The 12,261-nt window shown below is 49.1% G+C and overlaps 1 protein-coding gene and 1 non-coding gene across 2 annotated transcripts in view; both read left to right on the top strand.

The window, feature by feature from the left end:
- The first annotated feature begins 4,455 nt into the window (after nt 1-4,455).
- On the top strand, nt 4,456-4,537 carry TRNAL-AAG. Its single transcript has one exon. It is a non-coding gene; the product is annotated as a tRNA-Leu (tRNA).
- A 143-nt stretch (nt 4,538-4,680) lies between these two features.
- POLR3E (polymerase (RNA) III (DNA directed) polypeptide E (80kD)) overlaps nt 4,681-12,261 on the top strand; it is a 29,369-nt gene continuing 21,788 nt past the window's right edge. Inside the window, exons 1-3 of the mRNA XM_012644989.1 lie at nt 4,681-4,848; nt 10,072-10,145; nt 11,726-11,776. Of these exons, the coding sequence (XP_012500443.1) occupies nt 10,110-10,145; nt 11,726-11,776 (87 nt within the window). The 5' untranslated portion in view covers nt 4,681-4,848; nt 10,072-10,109. The remainder of the gene's footprint in view (nt 4,849-10,071; nt 10,146-11,725; nt 11,777-12,261) is intronic.

Here is a 12,261-nt window from a genome sequence, read left to right as displayed (position 1 = left end):
GCGCCACCATGCCCGGCTAATTTTTTGTATATATTTTTAGTTGTCCAATTAAATTTCTTTCTGTTTTTAGTAGAGACGGAGTCTCGCTCTTGCTTAGGCTGGTCTCGAACGCCTGAGCTCAAACAATCCGCCCGCCTCGGCCTCCCAGAGAGCTGGGATTACAGGCGTCAGCCACCACGCCCGGCCTGCACATTCTTAAGTATACAGCTCGATGAATTTTTACCTATGTATACATCCATGTACTAACAACCCAGTTCAAGATACAGAACATTTCCAGCATGGCAGAAAGCTCTCTCAGGCCCCCTCCCAGGCAACACACACCACATCACTGCAGACAAGGGTAACCACTCTTCTGACCTCTGTCTTGGTGGAGACGTTTTATAGAAGAAGACAATGATCAGATAATTATTGTTAGACAAGGTAGAAAAGAATCTTCCATTAAAGATCACTGCACTCTTCACTAACAAATGACAGTCAAATGGGTGGGTAGAAAGCTAGTTTCCCAGCACAAATCTCAATGCTATTCAATGTTTTAAGAAAAATGCTTAAGCATTTTACCAGGAATGCTAATTTATTGCCAAAAACATTTGGTCTCAGAACAGGTTTGAGATCCTTTTCCTTTTGGGGGGCAAGGGAGTAAAGAACGGAGGGGGGCCGGGCGCGGTGGCTCACGCCTGTAATCCTAGCTCTCTGGGAGGCCGAGGTGGGCGGATTGTTTGAGCTCAGGAGTTCGAGACCAGCCTGAGCAAGAGCGAGACCCGTCTCTACTAAAATTAGAAAGAAATTAATTGGACAACTAAAAATATATAGAAAAAATTAGCCGGGCATGGTGGCGCATGCCTGTAGTCCCAGCTACTCGGGAGGCTGAGGCAGTAGGATCGCTTGAGCCCAGGAGTTTGAGGTTGCTGTGAGCTAGGCTGACGCCACGGCACTCTAGCCCAGGCAACACAGTGAGACTCTGTTTCAAAAAAAAAAGAACGGAGGGGACCCAGGCCTGAGCCCCCACACCCCTTCCCACTGCCCCCAGCCTAGGGCTTAGGATGTGGAGACAAACACCCTGCACCTGACAGCCCTTGCATTGGGAGTAGGGGGCAAGTGGGCAATGTTGGATCTGTGGTGCTTGAGCTGGTTCCGATGCAACATTCTGCTTCTCCTGCTTAAGAATTTCACATCTGAAATTTCACATAAGAAATTTCCAAAAAGGCGGCCCAGGGCTCTGTCTTCCAGGATCAGATTGCAGATTTCCTGTTATTTAAGCATCCTGGTCAGTATGTGATGGTAGAGACAGGCCCGAATTGCTCCAGAATGTTCTGGCAGAAATATCTCTGGCTTCATCTGAGCCCTTGCCAGGCTCAGATTGGTTACAATTGACAGCAACAAGGTAGCACCCGCTCTAGCAGAAAAGGGGAATTTATGACAACGATAAAGGAATGTGTCCAAGAATGGGAATTCCACTGGGCCTTGGGAAGGGTCTTGAGCTGGGAGCCAGAAAACCATCAGGATTTCTCTATGACTCTGCTCTTCCTTACTCATTCTCTCTTTCTCTATGCACAGGCTTTCTCTGCCTCTCCACTCATCTCAAGAGCATGGCCACCCCAAAGCCCCCTTTCTCCCTAGTTCCAGCCGGTCTCTGAGACTAATTTCAACACAACACAGTTAAATTAACAAATCAATGCCTCATTATGTCTCAGTTCAGAGTCTCAAGAAAGAATCTGATTGGTCCAACCTGAATCCTATGTCCACCATAGAACCCACTAGCCATGGCTCGGGGAGGGGGGTAGAGGCACACGGCACAAAAGTGGCTGCCAGGGACCCTCTCTGGGCTGGTCAGGCAATTCCTAGAAAAGTAGGACTGGGCAGAGATGCCAGCAATTATCCTTCAGTGTGGGGCTATTTCCTTTTGGAAAGCCCAGTACACAACTCACAAACAAATCAAGTCCCTCCTGGTACTAAAATACAATGACTAGATCAATGTTCCTGTTGACATCAAGGGCTATTCCTCATTTAGCTTTGAACTTTCCACAATGCCTGGTCTGTGTCCTCAATAGGTGGCAGCTTCTCTATTTTTAAAAATTCCTTTAAAAGCAACAAACTCTTCTAGCACAATGAAATCTTTGCGTGCCATTACTTATGTTAAAGGTGAATAGAGGAAAACAATGGGCTAAGGAGGGATTGAAGAGAGGGAGAGATACGGCATGCCCAAATGTTAGGGGTGTGTACCAACTGGATATTAGCCGGAAACTTGAATCTGGTCCCTGAAATGTTTAATACAAATCAATGGGAAACCAGAATTCTTTTTACAGAAGTGTGATTTCTGTGGCTTACTAGGGACACGTCTAGAGCATCTCCGGAATCCGCGGAGTTGCTGCTTAATTTCCCCCAAAGATTGGACTCAGCAGCTTGTGTCGAGCTGAACTAACGGAGAAAGGAAGACATGCAAATGAGAAAGGGAAAGAGAAATGGTAGACAATGATAAAGGGGACAAAACCTCAGATGTGAGGGAGAGTTGAGATTTCTTATAACAATAAATGTGAAAAATCAAGTGAAGTGCTTTGTTTCCCAGAAAACTATAACTTACCAAATTTGACCCAGGAAAAAGTAGAAAACCTAGGAAGAATTAGGAAAAAAGTCACCCAAGTTCATATAATTTGGTAATATTTAATAAAATGGAAAATATACATATGGCCCAGCACTTTCATTTTTGGTGTACCCCAGAGAAATATCCATAGACACGCATAAGGAATCATGTACAAGGATAGTTCCTGCCATATGTGTATTCTGGCAAAAATTCAGAAACATGTTCATAGTATGGAAAGAATTAGTTGTATGGGCATTGTAATAGACCTCAGAAACATAATGTTGAAGTGAGAAAAGAAAGTTTTAGAATAATATTAGTACCATGTGATAACATTAACATAAAAGAAAAATATACAGAAAACCATACTATATATTATTCATGAATATATATGTAAAAGTATAAGAAATTATTGGAAGGATTGACATCGAATTCATGATAGCAGCAATAGGAAGGGGAGGATGTTTGGGAAGGAGGCTTTACTTTTATTTGTAATGCTCTAATAATTTTTATTTGTTAATAGTTGAATATATTTTTAAATGAATTTTTAGAAGGGCAACATATTCATATTTTTACCTGTGTAACTTTTAATAAACAGTTTATAAATAGGAAAAGATTTATTTTATCATATTAACAGTATTTAATATATCAACAGTAATGTTATGATATTAACAGTAATTAATTTAATTCCAAGTAGTGAGATTATGGATGATTTTTTCTTTGTACTTTTCCTGTATTTTAAAATATCTATTCATATACATAACATGGATAGATATTACAATACGTAGTCCGGTGGAAAAAAACAGCCAATTGCAGATCTATATTAATAGTATGATAATATTTATGTAAAAACCCATTCACAATAAACACAAAATTATTTTCTGTGGCTATATATCTCCATGTGAATATATCTGTGCATATCCATACAAATTTACAGGAAAAGATCTGGAAGGAAATATATTTGTTTTAGTCCGTTTTTGGTGTTTATAACGGAATACCTGAAACTGGGTGATTTAAAAAGAAAAATTATTTATTAACAGTTATGGAAGTTCAAGGCCAATGGGGTGCATCTGGTGAGAGTCATCTCACTGGTGGAGACCCTCTGCAGAGTCCCCAGGGGGGCAGGGTGTCACATGGTGAGGGGGCTGAGCGTGCCAATGCTAGCTCAAATTTCTCTTCGTCTTATAAAGCCACCAGTTCCACTCCCATGATAAACCATTAATCCATTAATCCACTAATCCATGAATGGATTAATCCATTCAAGAGCCTTCATGATCTCCAATCACCTCTTAAAGGCCCCACCTTTCAATACTGCCACATTGGTAATTAAGTTTCCATCACGTGAAATTTGGGGGACACGTTTAAACCTTACCATATACTAAACTGGTATTACCTCTGCGGAGGGGACTAGAATGGAAGTGAAAGGTCAGAGCATTTATTTGTATCTTATCTGCAAAGTTTTAATATTTGCAATAATTTACGTGGTATTTGTGTAACTAAAAATTTAAACACATAATTTTTCAGAGAGAACTGCCCAGACCAGCTCCCCTCATTTGGCCGTCAGAGCCCCAGGTGCGTGTTTCTGCTCTGCCCGGATCAATGTCTTCTACCGGAGACACCTGAGAGGGTCTCCGGGTTAACCATTCGACTTAGATCACAGATTCTTCAACTGCTTTTCAGTTTTCGAACAAGCTTCGGTATAAATATTGGAGCAAATATTTTATTTCAAATGCATGGCATAGTCTAAATAATTATATTGGCATCAAGCAAAAAGTACGTATTAAGTGAAGAAACTCCGACGGAAATATATTACAATTTCAAGAAAACTAAATCTCTAGAAAGGCATTAAGTATTTTTCTAGAAGATAATGCTCTCATCTGGGTAGCGTGGCCGAGCGGTCTAAGGCGCTGGATTAAGGCTCCAGTCTCTTCGGGGGCGTGGGTTCGAATCCCACCGCTGCCAGGGTTGTATGTTTTTGTCCCTGCCACGTTGACGCCGAGCTCCGTTTTGCGCGCGCATCAGCGCCCCCTGCTGCGGGGCGGGGCTCACGACCCGAATGAATGGCGCGGCGCGGAGGGGCGGGGCCGCGCGCGCCGGGGCGGGGCATTGTGGGTAAAAGGAAGCGCTGGGGCCGGCCTCCCCCCACGTGTCCGCCGGAGTTTCTCTACCAGCAACATGGCCGCCGCCTGAGAGGAGAGCCGGGCCACCGCCGCCTTTGCAGCCCGCGGGTAGCTGGGCCGTTGCTGCCGCCCGCGCGCGGCCCCCGCGGAGAGGTGGGTCCCACATCGGGAGCGACGAGGCTCGGGCTTCAGCCTGACCGCACTCAGGAGGTGGGCCTGGGCTGGGCTCCCAAGTAGGCCGGGGAGGCCCGCGCTGCACCGTGCCGAGAGGCTGGCGGCCTCCCGGGACTGAGACGCGAAGGACGGGCAGCCCGCCCTAGTAGACCCAGGCCGCCTCCGGACTCCGATCTCCCGGTCCGCCTAGGAGTCAGGGAGGCCTCGGCCGAGGCTGCGGGCGGTGACTCAGAGTCCAGCCATTCCGCTCCGTCCGGGCTGGGCCGGCCTCCTGTGGGAATAGCACCTGTCCGAGGGCAGCCGGTGTCCCGCCGGCGTGGCGGCGACTGCGTGGTGGGCCTGAGAAGGGGGCCTGACCACCGCGAGGCAGGCGAAACCAATTGGACAGTGTGGCTCTGGCTGGCGGCCCGCCTTACGTGCAGGGGAGGGTACCTAAGCCTACCCGGGCCCCTTCTTCGCAGCTGTGCTGGGTTACTGTGCTGAGCGAGGCCAGGACTTCTTCATTCATTTAATCAGGCAACCATTCAGTGTTTATTGAGAGCCAGCTGCGCTGCGGATACGGCTCTGACCATTGGGTCAGGGGAGGTGTCAGTAAATAAACAAGGTCGTTCTGTTAGGTTAGCTTTAGGATCGTCGGGCTTGGGGGCGGAAGGAAGAGATCTCAGCAAACGCCAATTTCCTCATCTGTGAAATGGGGATAATAGATACTCGTACCTCATAGGATTGTGGTGAGGGCTAATAGAGTAAGATGGGTGATGCTCTTGCTTGCAGCGCTTGATTTGTGGCTAAGTCTCATCATACCTTCTTACGTTGGAAGAAAACATGTTGCCAAGTCACAAACCTTCCCATAGGTTACATTATTACCTTACTACCCCGTCCCCACCGCAGTCATCTAGGGGTCTGTACTTTCTATCCCCGTGTTACGGGGGGAAAATAGGAAGGGATACAAGCTTAGACAACTCAGGGTGGGCCACAGATGGTAAGTTGCAGTGGTGGGATTTGAACCTGGGGAGTTCTGTTCCGGAGTCCAGGCTCTTACCCACTAAACCATACTGCCTTTTATCAAGTAGGTACGCAGTATAGTGGTTAAGAATAAGAATAAAGCTCTTTGACATCAGCTAAACCCAGGTTTCTGTCCTGATTCCACCTAGGGCAAGTTATTTATGCTCTGAACCTCAGTTTCCTCATTTCTAAATTGGGGAGGATAAATCTTGACTTATAGGGCCAAAGAGAAAATAAAATGTAAATTATTCTTTGTACCATAATGAGTATCTACTTCGTGCCAGACACTGTTCTAGGAACTGGGAGAACAGCATTGGACTTAAAAAAGTAATGATCCCCATAACAGCTTGATGAAGTAAGTATAATTATCATCTCTATTTTATGGTTGAGGAAACTGAAGCACTGAGAGGCCTTCATGGAGCTTTTATCCTAGTGCAGAAGACAGACAACAACTAAGCAGGTAGACCACGTACTTTCAGATTATGAAAAGAACCACTAGGGAAAGAAAACAAGGAGAGGTGCTAGGGCCCAGGAAGGGGATGGGGGAGGTTCTTTAAGATAGGGTGGTCAGGAATCTTTCTTCTGGGGGGCAAGGGATGATATCTAATGAAAAGGAGCTAGCCTTGAACAGCCCTGGGGAAATAGATGATGTGCAAAGGCCCTGAGGTAGGCTGGAGGCCCAGCAAGTCAAGTGGATGATGAGGGTCAAGATCATGGAAGGCCTTAGCAGGGCCATGGAAAGGAGTTTGAACTTTATTTATGTGACAACTGAAGAGTTTTAAGCAGGGAAATGGTGTGATTTACTTTTTTACAAGGACTGCAGTTGTTGCTGGAGGTAGGAAAGAGGGGCTGTAGGGAGACTTGTTGGATCAGTGCTTTTCACATTACAAATTGAGATTTATTAGTGGGATATGAAATCAGCTTAGGGAGACTGTAAGCAACATTTTTATGTCAAATGAACTAAAGTAGAAAGCGTCACTGCATCACACACAGTAGGGACAATTATGGTTATGTGAAACCTTGTTTTGGTTATGTAATTGTATGTGTGTTCTGGGTCATTTATTTTTTATTTATTTTTTGAGACAGAGTCTCGCTCTGTTGCTCAGGCTAGAGTGCCTTGGCGTCAGCCTAGCTCACAGCAGCCTCAAACTCCTGGGATCAAGCGATCCTTCTGCCTCAGCCTCCCGAGCAGCTGGGACCACAGGCATGTGCCACCATGCCTGGCTAATTTTTTCTATATATATTTTTAGTTGTCCAGCCAATTTCTTTGTATTTTTAGTAGAGACGGGGGTCTCACTCTTGCTCAGGCTGGTCTCGAACTCCTGAGCTCAAATGATCCACCCACCTCGGCCTCCCAGAGTGCTAGGATTACAGGCGTGAGCCACCACACCCGGCCTGTGTTCTGGGTCGTTTATATGAAATTAATTCTTCCTGTGGGTCTTAGGCTGAAAACTTTCAAAGCCACTGAGTTGGATCATCTTGGCTGGGAGAATGAAGGGAGGGGACACCGTTTGCATTAACCCAGTCAGGTGTCCTCTCCAGAGGGAGGCACCTCTGCTCTCCAGCTGAGAGGGCAACGCATCCTCCCTGATCCCAGTGGCTGGGCAGAGGCCAGGAGGGTGCAGCAATAACTGAAAAAGAGTGTGTCTTGGGAACCTCCTGGACCACACCCTCTTAGTGATGTGATCTGCTCCCTTGATCACCTGGAAGTCCCCAACCTCTCAGTTGTCCACAGAGAAGGTAAATGCTTGACGTGTGTCTGTGGCACTTGGCAGCCAGTGCAAGTGGGATGGGGTCTCGGGCTCTCCCTCCACACTGCCCTCTGTGCAGTAGCAGGCACCTAAACCTTGATTTTTGGTTTTTAATTTTCATCCAGTCCTCCACCTCCTGGACTGTTATGAGAACCTGTTTCTCTGCAATCTCTCTTTCTGCCCCCTCCAGATCTTCCTCTGCTCAAAATCCTCATGTAGCTCCCTATTAAATAGCATTCCTGTGGTCCATTTATTCAGACAACAAACATGTATGGAGTGCCTGCTACGTGCTAGGCACTAGGGATACCACAAGGTACAAAATAGACCATAATCGCTGCCCTCACATAGCTCATGGCTTAGTAGCAGTGGAGGTGGGGACAGATGCAGAGCTGTAAACTGTCACGTGGTGATATGTGCCAAGGAGAAAACCAGAGCAGAGGAGGGAGTTGGGGCGGGCAGTAGTTTGCAATTTTGATTTGGACAGGGAAGGTCTTAGTGATATGGTGACATTTGAGCAAAAACCTGAAATGGGGGAGCCGTGAGGTTATTGGGGGCAGAGCAGCTGCAGAGGCCCAGAGAGGGCTGGGAGATGAGGTCTGAGAGGTCAAGGGGTAGGCGTTGTTTAGGGCCTACATTGCATGATAAAGACTTTGGCTTTTATTCTGAGTGAGAGGGGAAGCCTTTGAAGGTTCATGATCTAACTTGGCTTCCAAAACGATCACTGGCTGTGGGTATGGGCAAAGACCGCAGGGGACAGGGTGGGAGCGGGGAGACTGGTCAGGAGGCGGCTGCTGTGATGGGGCAAGTGATCAGGAGCTGGCTGGGCTAGGCTGGGGCGGGCTGGTGGCAGTGGCCGGATTCTGGCTGTACTTCAAGGGTGGAGCCAACAGGGTTTGCTGGTGTGGGATTAGAGGAAGAGCAGGATGATGCCAGCGCTTGGCCTGAGCAATCTCAAGTTCAGAATGTGTACCTGTGATAACTGAGACGGCTTCAGGTGGTGGCTGGGGAGGGGGCTTAGATGACATTGAATCCCATGGTGAAGGTATTATGCCCTTTTAGGTAGTTCACATGTTTCAAGTAGATAAGACAAAAACTGTTCTGGTCTTACCCAAAAGCTGGCAACCGCTGAGGTCTGCAGGTGCCCAGGTGTCTTCCTAACTATGACACCTCTCTGGGTATAGGAAGGGTCAGCCCAGCTGAATTACTGACCCCTCACCGTGGAGACCCGCAGCTTTCCCTCCAGGTACTGGTGGAGGTGCTTCCTGGGATTCCTCCTCCCCTCTGCTGTCCAGCCTTGTCCAAATCCTTCTGCCCCTGAGGTCATGGTCCACGTGCCCCTCCCCTAGCAGGGAGACCCTGCCCTCCTCTGAACTCCCCCACCTGTACCTGTACCTGTCACCTGTCAGAGGGCCTGGATTTGAAGTCCAGTCTGTCATCTTGCTTGCTGTGTGACTTTGGATAAAGACATGTAAAGTGTCTCCGAGTTCTATTCTGTCTCTTTGTTATAAAATGGGGACACAGGGTTGTAGTGTTGATTGCCTGAGAGAAGTGTGTGAATAGGGTCATTTTTAGACCACAGACACAGAACAGTCATCTCACTTGGGATTAGAGTTAAAGTCAACTTGAAACTCAAATGTCAGAGACAGCCTTTGGATGTCATTCTTGCTGTTTGGTGTGTGGCTCTTTAAAGCTTCCCTGTGGCCCTCAGTTCTCAAGTGTGTTTTTTTTTTTTTTTTTTTTTTTTTTTTGAGACAGAGTCTCACTCTTTTGCCCGGGCGGGCTAGAGTGCCGTGGCGTCATCCTAGCTCACAGCAACCTCGAACTCCTGGGCTCAAGCGATCCTCCTGCCTCAGCCTCCCGAGTAGCTGGGACTACAGGCATGCGCCACCATGCCCGGCTAATTTTTTCTATATATTTTTTAGTTGTCCGATTAATTTCTTTCTAATTTTAGTAGAGACGGGGTCTCGCTCTTGCTCAGGCTGGTCTCGAACTCCTGAGCTCAAACAATCCGCCCGCCTCGGCCTCCCAGAGTGCTAGGATTACAGGGGTGAGCCACCGCGCCCGGCCTCAAGTGTTTTAATCATGGCTGTGGTCCTGCCAGCCTCCGTCCACCTGCCTGGTGGCGCAATCTTTGTGAGTGGTGAAGAAACCCTTAAAACCAGTCATTTATTTTCCCCGCAGGTACAGCAGACACGTGTTGTTGGGTCTGCCTGTTCACACCCGATGCTGGGTGGTTTCTCTCTTTTTCTTTATTTTTTTTTGGCTGATGGGGTATACAGTTGGCTGTCCACTGTTGACTTCACGGTGGATGTAGAAAAGTCGGTTTGTTGTCACGGGCTCCTCCTTCCCAGTGCAGGGCCTTTCGCAGAAAAGGTGCCCCAGAAGTGCTTTGGTAAACGATGGTTCAGGTTCAGGACCGATGGTTCAGGTCTCTTGCTCTCCTTTGCAGATTGAGCTCGAGAACTGCGTGGCCGGCTCTCCCCTAGTATGGCCAATGAAGAGGATGACCCAGTCATACAGGAGGTGACTCTGCTCTCCACCCACGGGGCTGAAGGAGTGGGCCCCTTCCACGCATCCTCAGGCCAGTCTGGGACCTGTTGGCATGCTGGGAACCCCATCCCTTGTTGTTCCTCTGCCTGGACCCCTCTGCTGCCCCCAACACACCTGCACGGCTGACGCCCCCCCTGCCCTCGGCTCTCTGATCCAACATTGCCTTGTCAGAGAGGCCTCCCTGCCGCCCGCCCTCCCGCGGCTTTCCTCCTGCACACCCTCCTGGGTCTCTGCCTTGCTCTTACCTCGGCCCTGCCTCCTACTGGCCGTAGCACTTGCCAGCCCCTAGATCTCAGTTCATTTGCTTTTGTTCTGTTCACCACGGTGTCTGCAAAGCCAAGGACTATGCCTGGCACTTAATCCATCCCCAGTGACTGCTGGTTGAATGAATGAGTGAATGAACGAACGAATGAATGGGCTCGGCAGCTCCCCCTCCTTTCCCAGGTTTCCCGGATTGAGCCATTCTGCAGTTGCTCACGGGACCCACTGTGTGCCGGTGGTGGTGGGGGGGCTGTGACAGAGCAGTGAGCGGGGCAGTGTCCCCGCCCCCTGGAGGCTTACTGGCGACACTGACGAAGAAGGAGTCTCAGGACGTGAGGGAGAGGAGGCAGGTTCCAGAGGTGGCCTGAAAAGAGACGGTTGTTTACACTTCAGAATCTTTTCAACCCAGAACTTAGACCTTGGGAAGTCAAAGGGCAAAAAGTAATCCCCTCCAGCCTCCCTGTACCTAGAGCCTAACCTCTAAGTGGGAGGGGCAAGGCAAGGAGGAGGTCCCTGGGGATGAGTAGAGGTGGCTCTTTCTTGCTTGGGGGCTGTTAAGTTTTTGGGTTTGAGTTTTTTAAATGCATTGAAGCCACGACTATGCTGCAGTAGCAGGAGTTACAATAGGGTTGGTTGGCGATGAGCCAGGGGGAGCCCAGGGGACTTGGAGGATAGAGGTAGCACCCCGTGTAGCCAGGGGGCTGGATGCTTCCTGCTCAAGTGGTGACTCAGCCGAGTCCTTAGGATGCAGGTACAAGGAAGGCTGGTGAGGCACGTGGGAAGAGTGTTCTAGGTGGAGGGAAGAGCACATGCGAAGGCCCAGGTGACTCAAGGGAAGAGCCAGGAAGCAGGAAGACGAGTGCTGCACGGAGGGGAAGGGGTGGTTAGTGTTGGGAAGGAAGAAAATGGGCCCAGGCGGTCAAGAGGGGCCTTGTAGACCACCTGGTCCAGGATAGGTCGGGGGAGGGCACAGAGGCAGCACACGCACAGGTACGTCCTCACCTGCCCAGCCTCTCAGAAAAGCGCTTAACGTGACCAGGGCAGCAGGGGAGGGTGTGTTCCCACTGGGTTGTAGTGAACCGGGTAAGGGGCCAGGCGAACTCTTGTTCTGGTGCCCCTGGAGCTGTCGGGAGGGATTCCTGGGCACGGGTAGTTTGAAGACATGGTTTCTTCTCCCGCAAGCCACCCCGCCGAGCCCCTAGTCCTTAACCGGAGTGTGAAGAGTGTGCGTGTCCCGGGGCAGGGGGCGCTGTGCTCGGCCTCCTGGTTAAGTCTTCTTCCCTTGTTCCCAGATCGACGTGTACTTGGCCAAGAGTCTGGCAGAGAAGCTCTATCTGTTTCAGGTAACTGGGACTTGGAGGTGAAGGGGAGGAGCAAGTGCTGACGGGTGGGGAGAGGCAGGAAGCCGGGCGAGAAACAATGGGAAACCCTGGCCTTGCTTAGGGTTCTGGGTGCGGAGGGTGTGGTAGGATAGTTCTCTTTGCTTCTGCGGGCGGGTTAATGTTAGTTTCTCATTTCAAAGATGTAAATAACCGGAGGCGATACTGGAGAGGCAGAACTGTCAGTGGTTAAAGCTTGGGCTCTGGGGTCACACTGTCCCCACCGAGAGATCCAGCTCCATCACGACTTAGCTGCGAGCCTTCGGGCAAGTTTCTTAACCACTCTGTGCCTCAGTTTCCTCATCTGCATAGTGGTGACAGTAATGATGCCTGCCTCATAGGGCCCCTTGAGGATGGGGCGAGTCCACACGAAAGTCCTTAGAACTGCCTGGCAGTTGGCACGGAGTCAGCATGATAGTTACAGAGGCTAAGAGATGGGGCTTTCTGGA

The sequence above is a fragment of the Propithecus coquereli genome, unplaced genomic scaffold (assembly GCF_000956105.1).
Source record: "Propithecus coquereli isolate 6110/MARCELLA unplaced genomic scaffold, Pcoq_1.0 Scaffold223, whole genome shotgun sequence".
Classification (NCBI taxonomy): domain Eukaryota; kingdom Metazoa; phylum Chordata; class Mammalia; order Primates; family Indriidae; genus Propithecus; species Propithecus coquereli.
The sequence above is the reverse complement of the archived record's forward strand: the minus strand, read 5'-3'. Positions and strand labels throughout refer to the sequence as shown.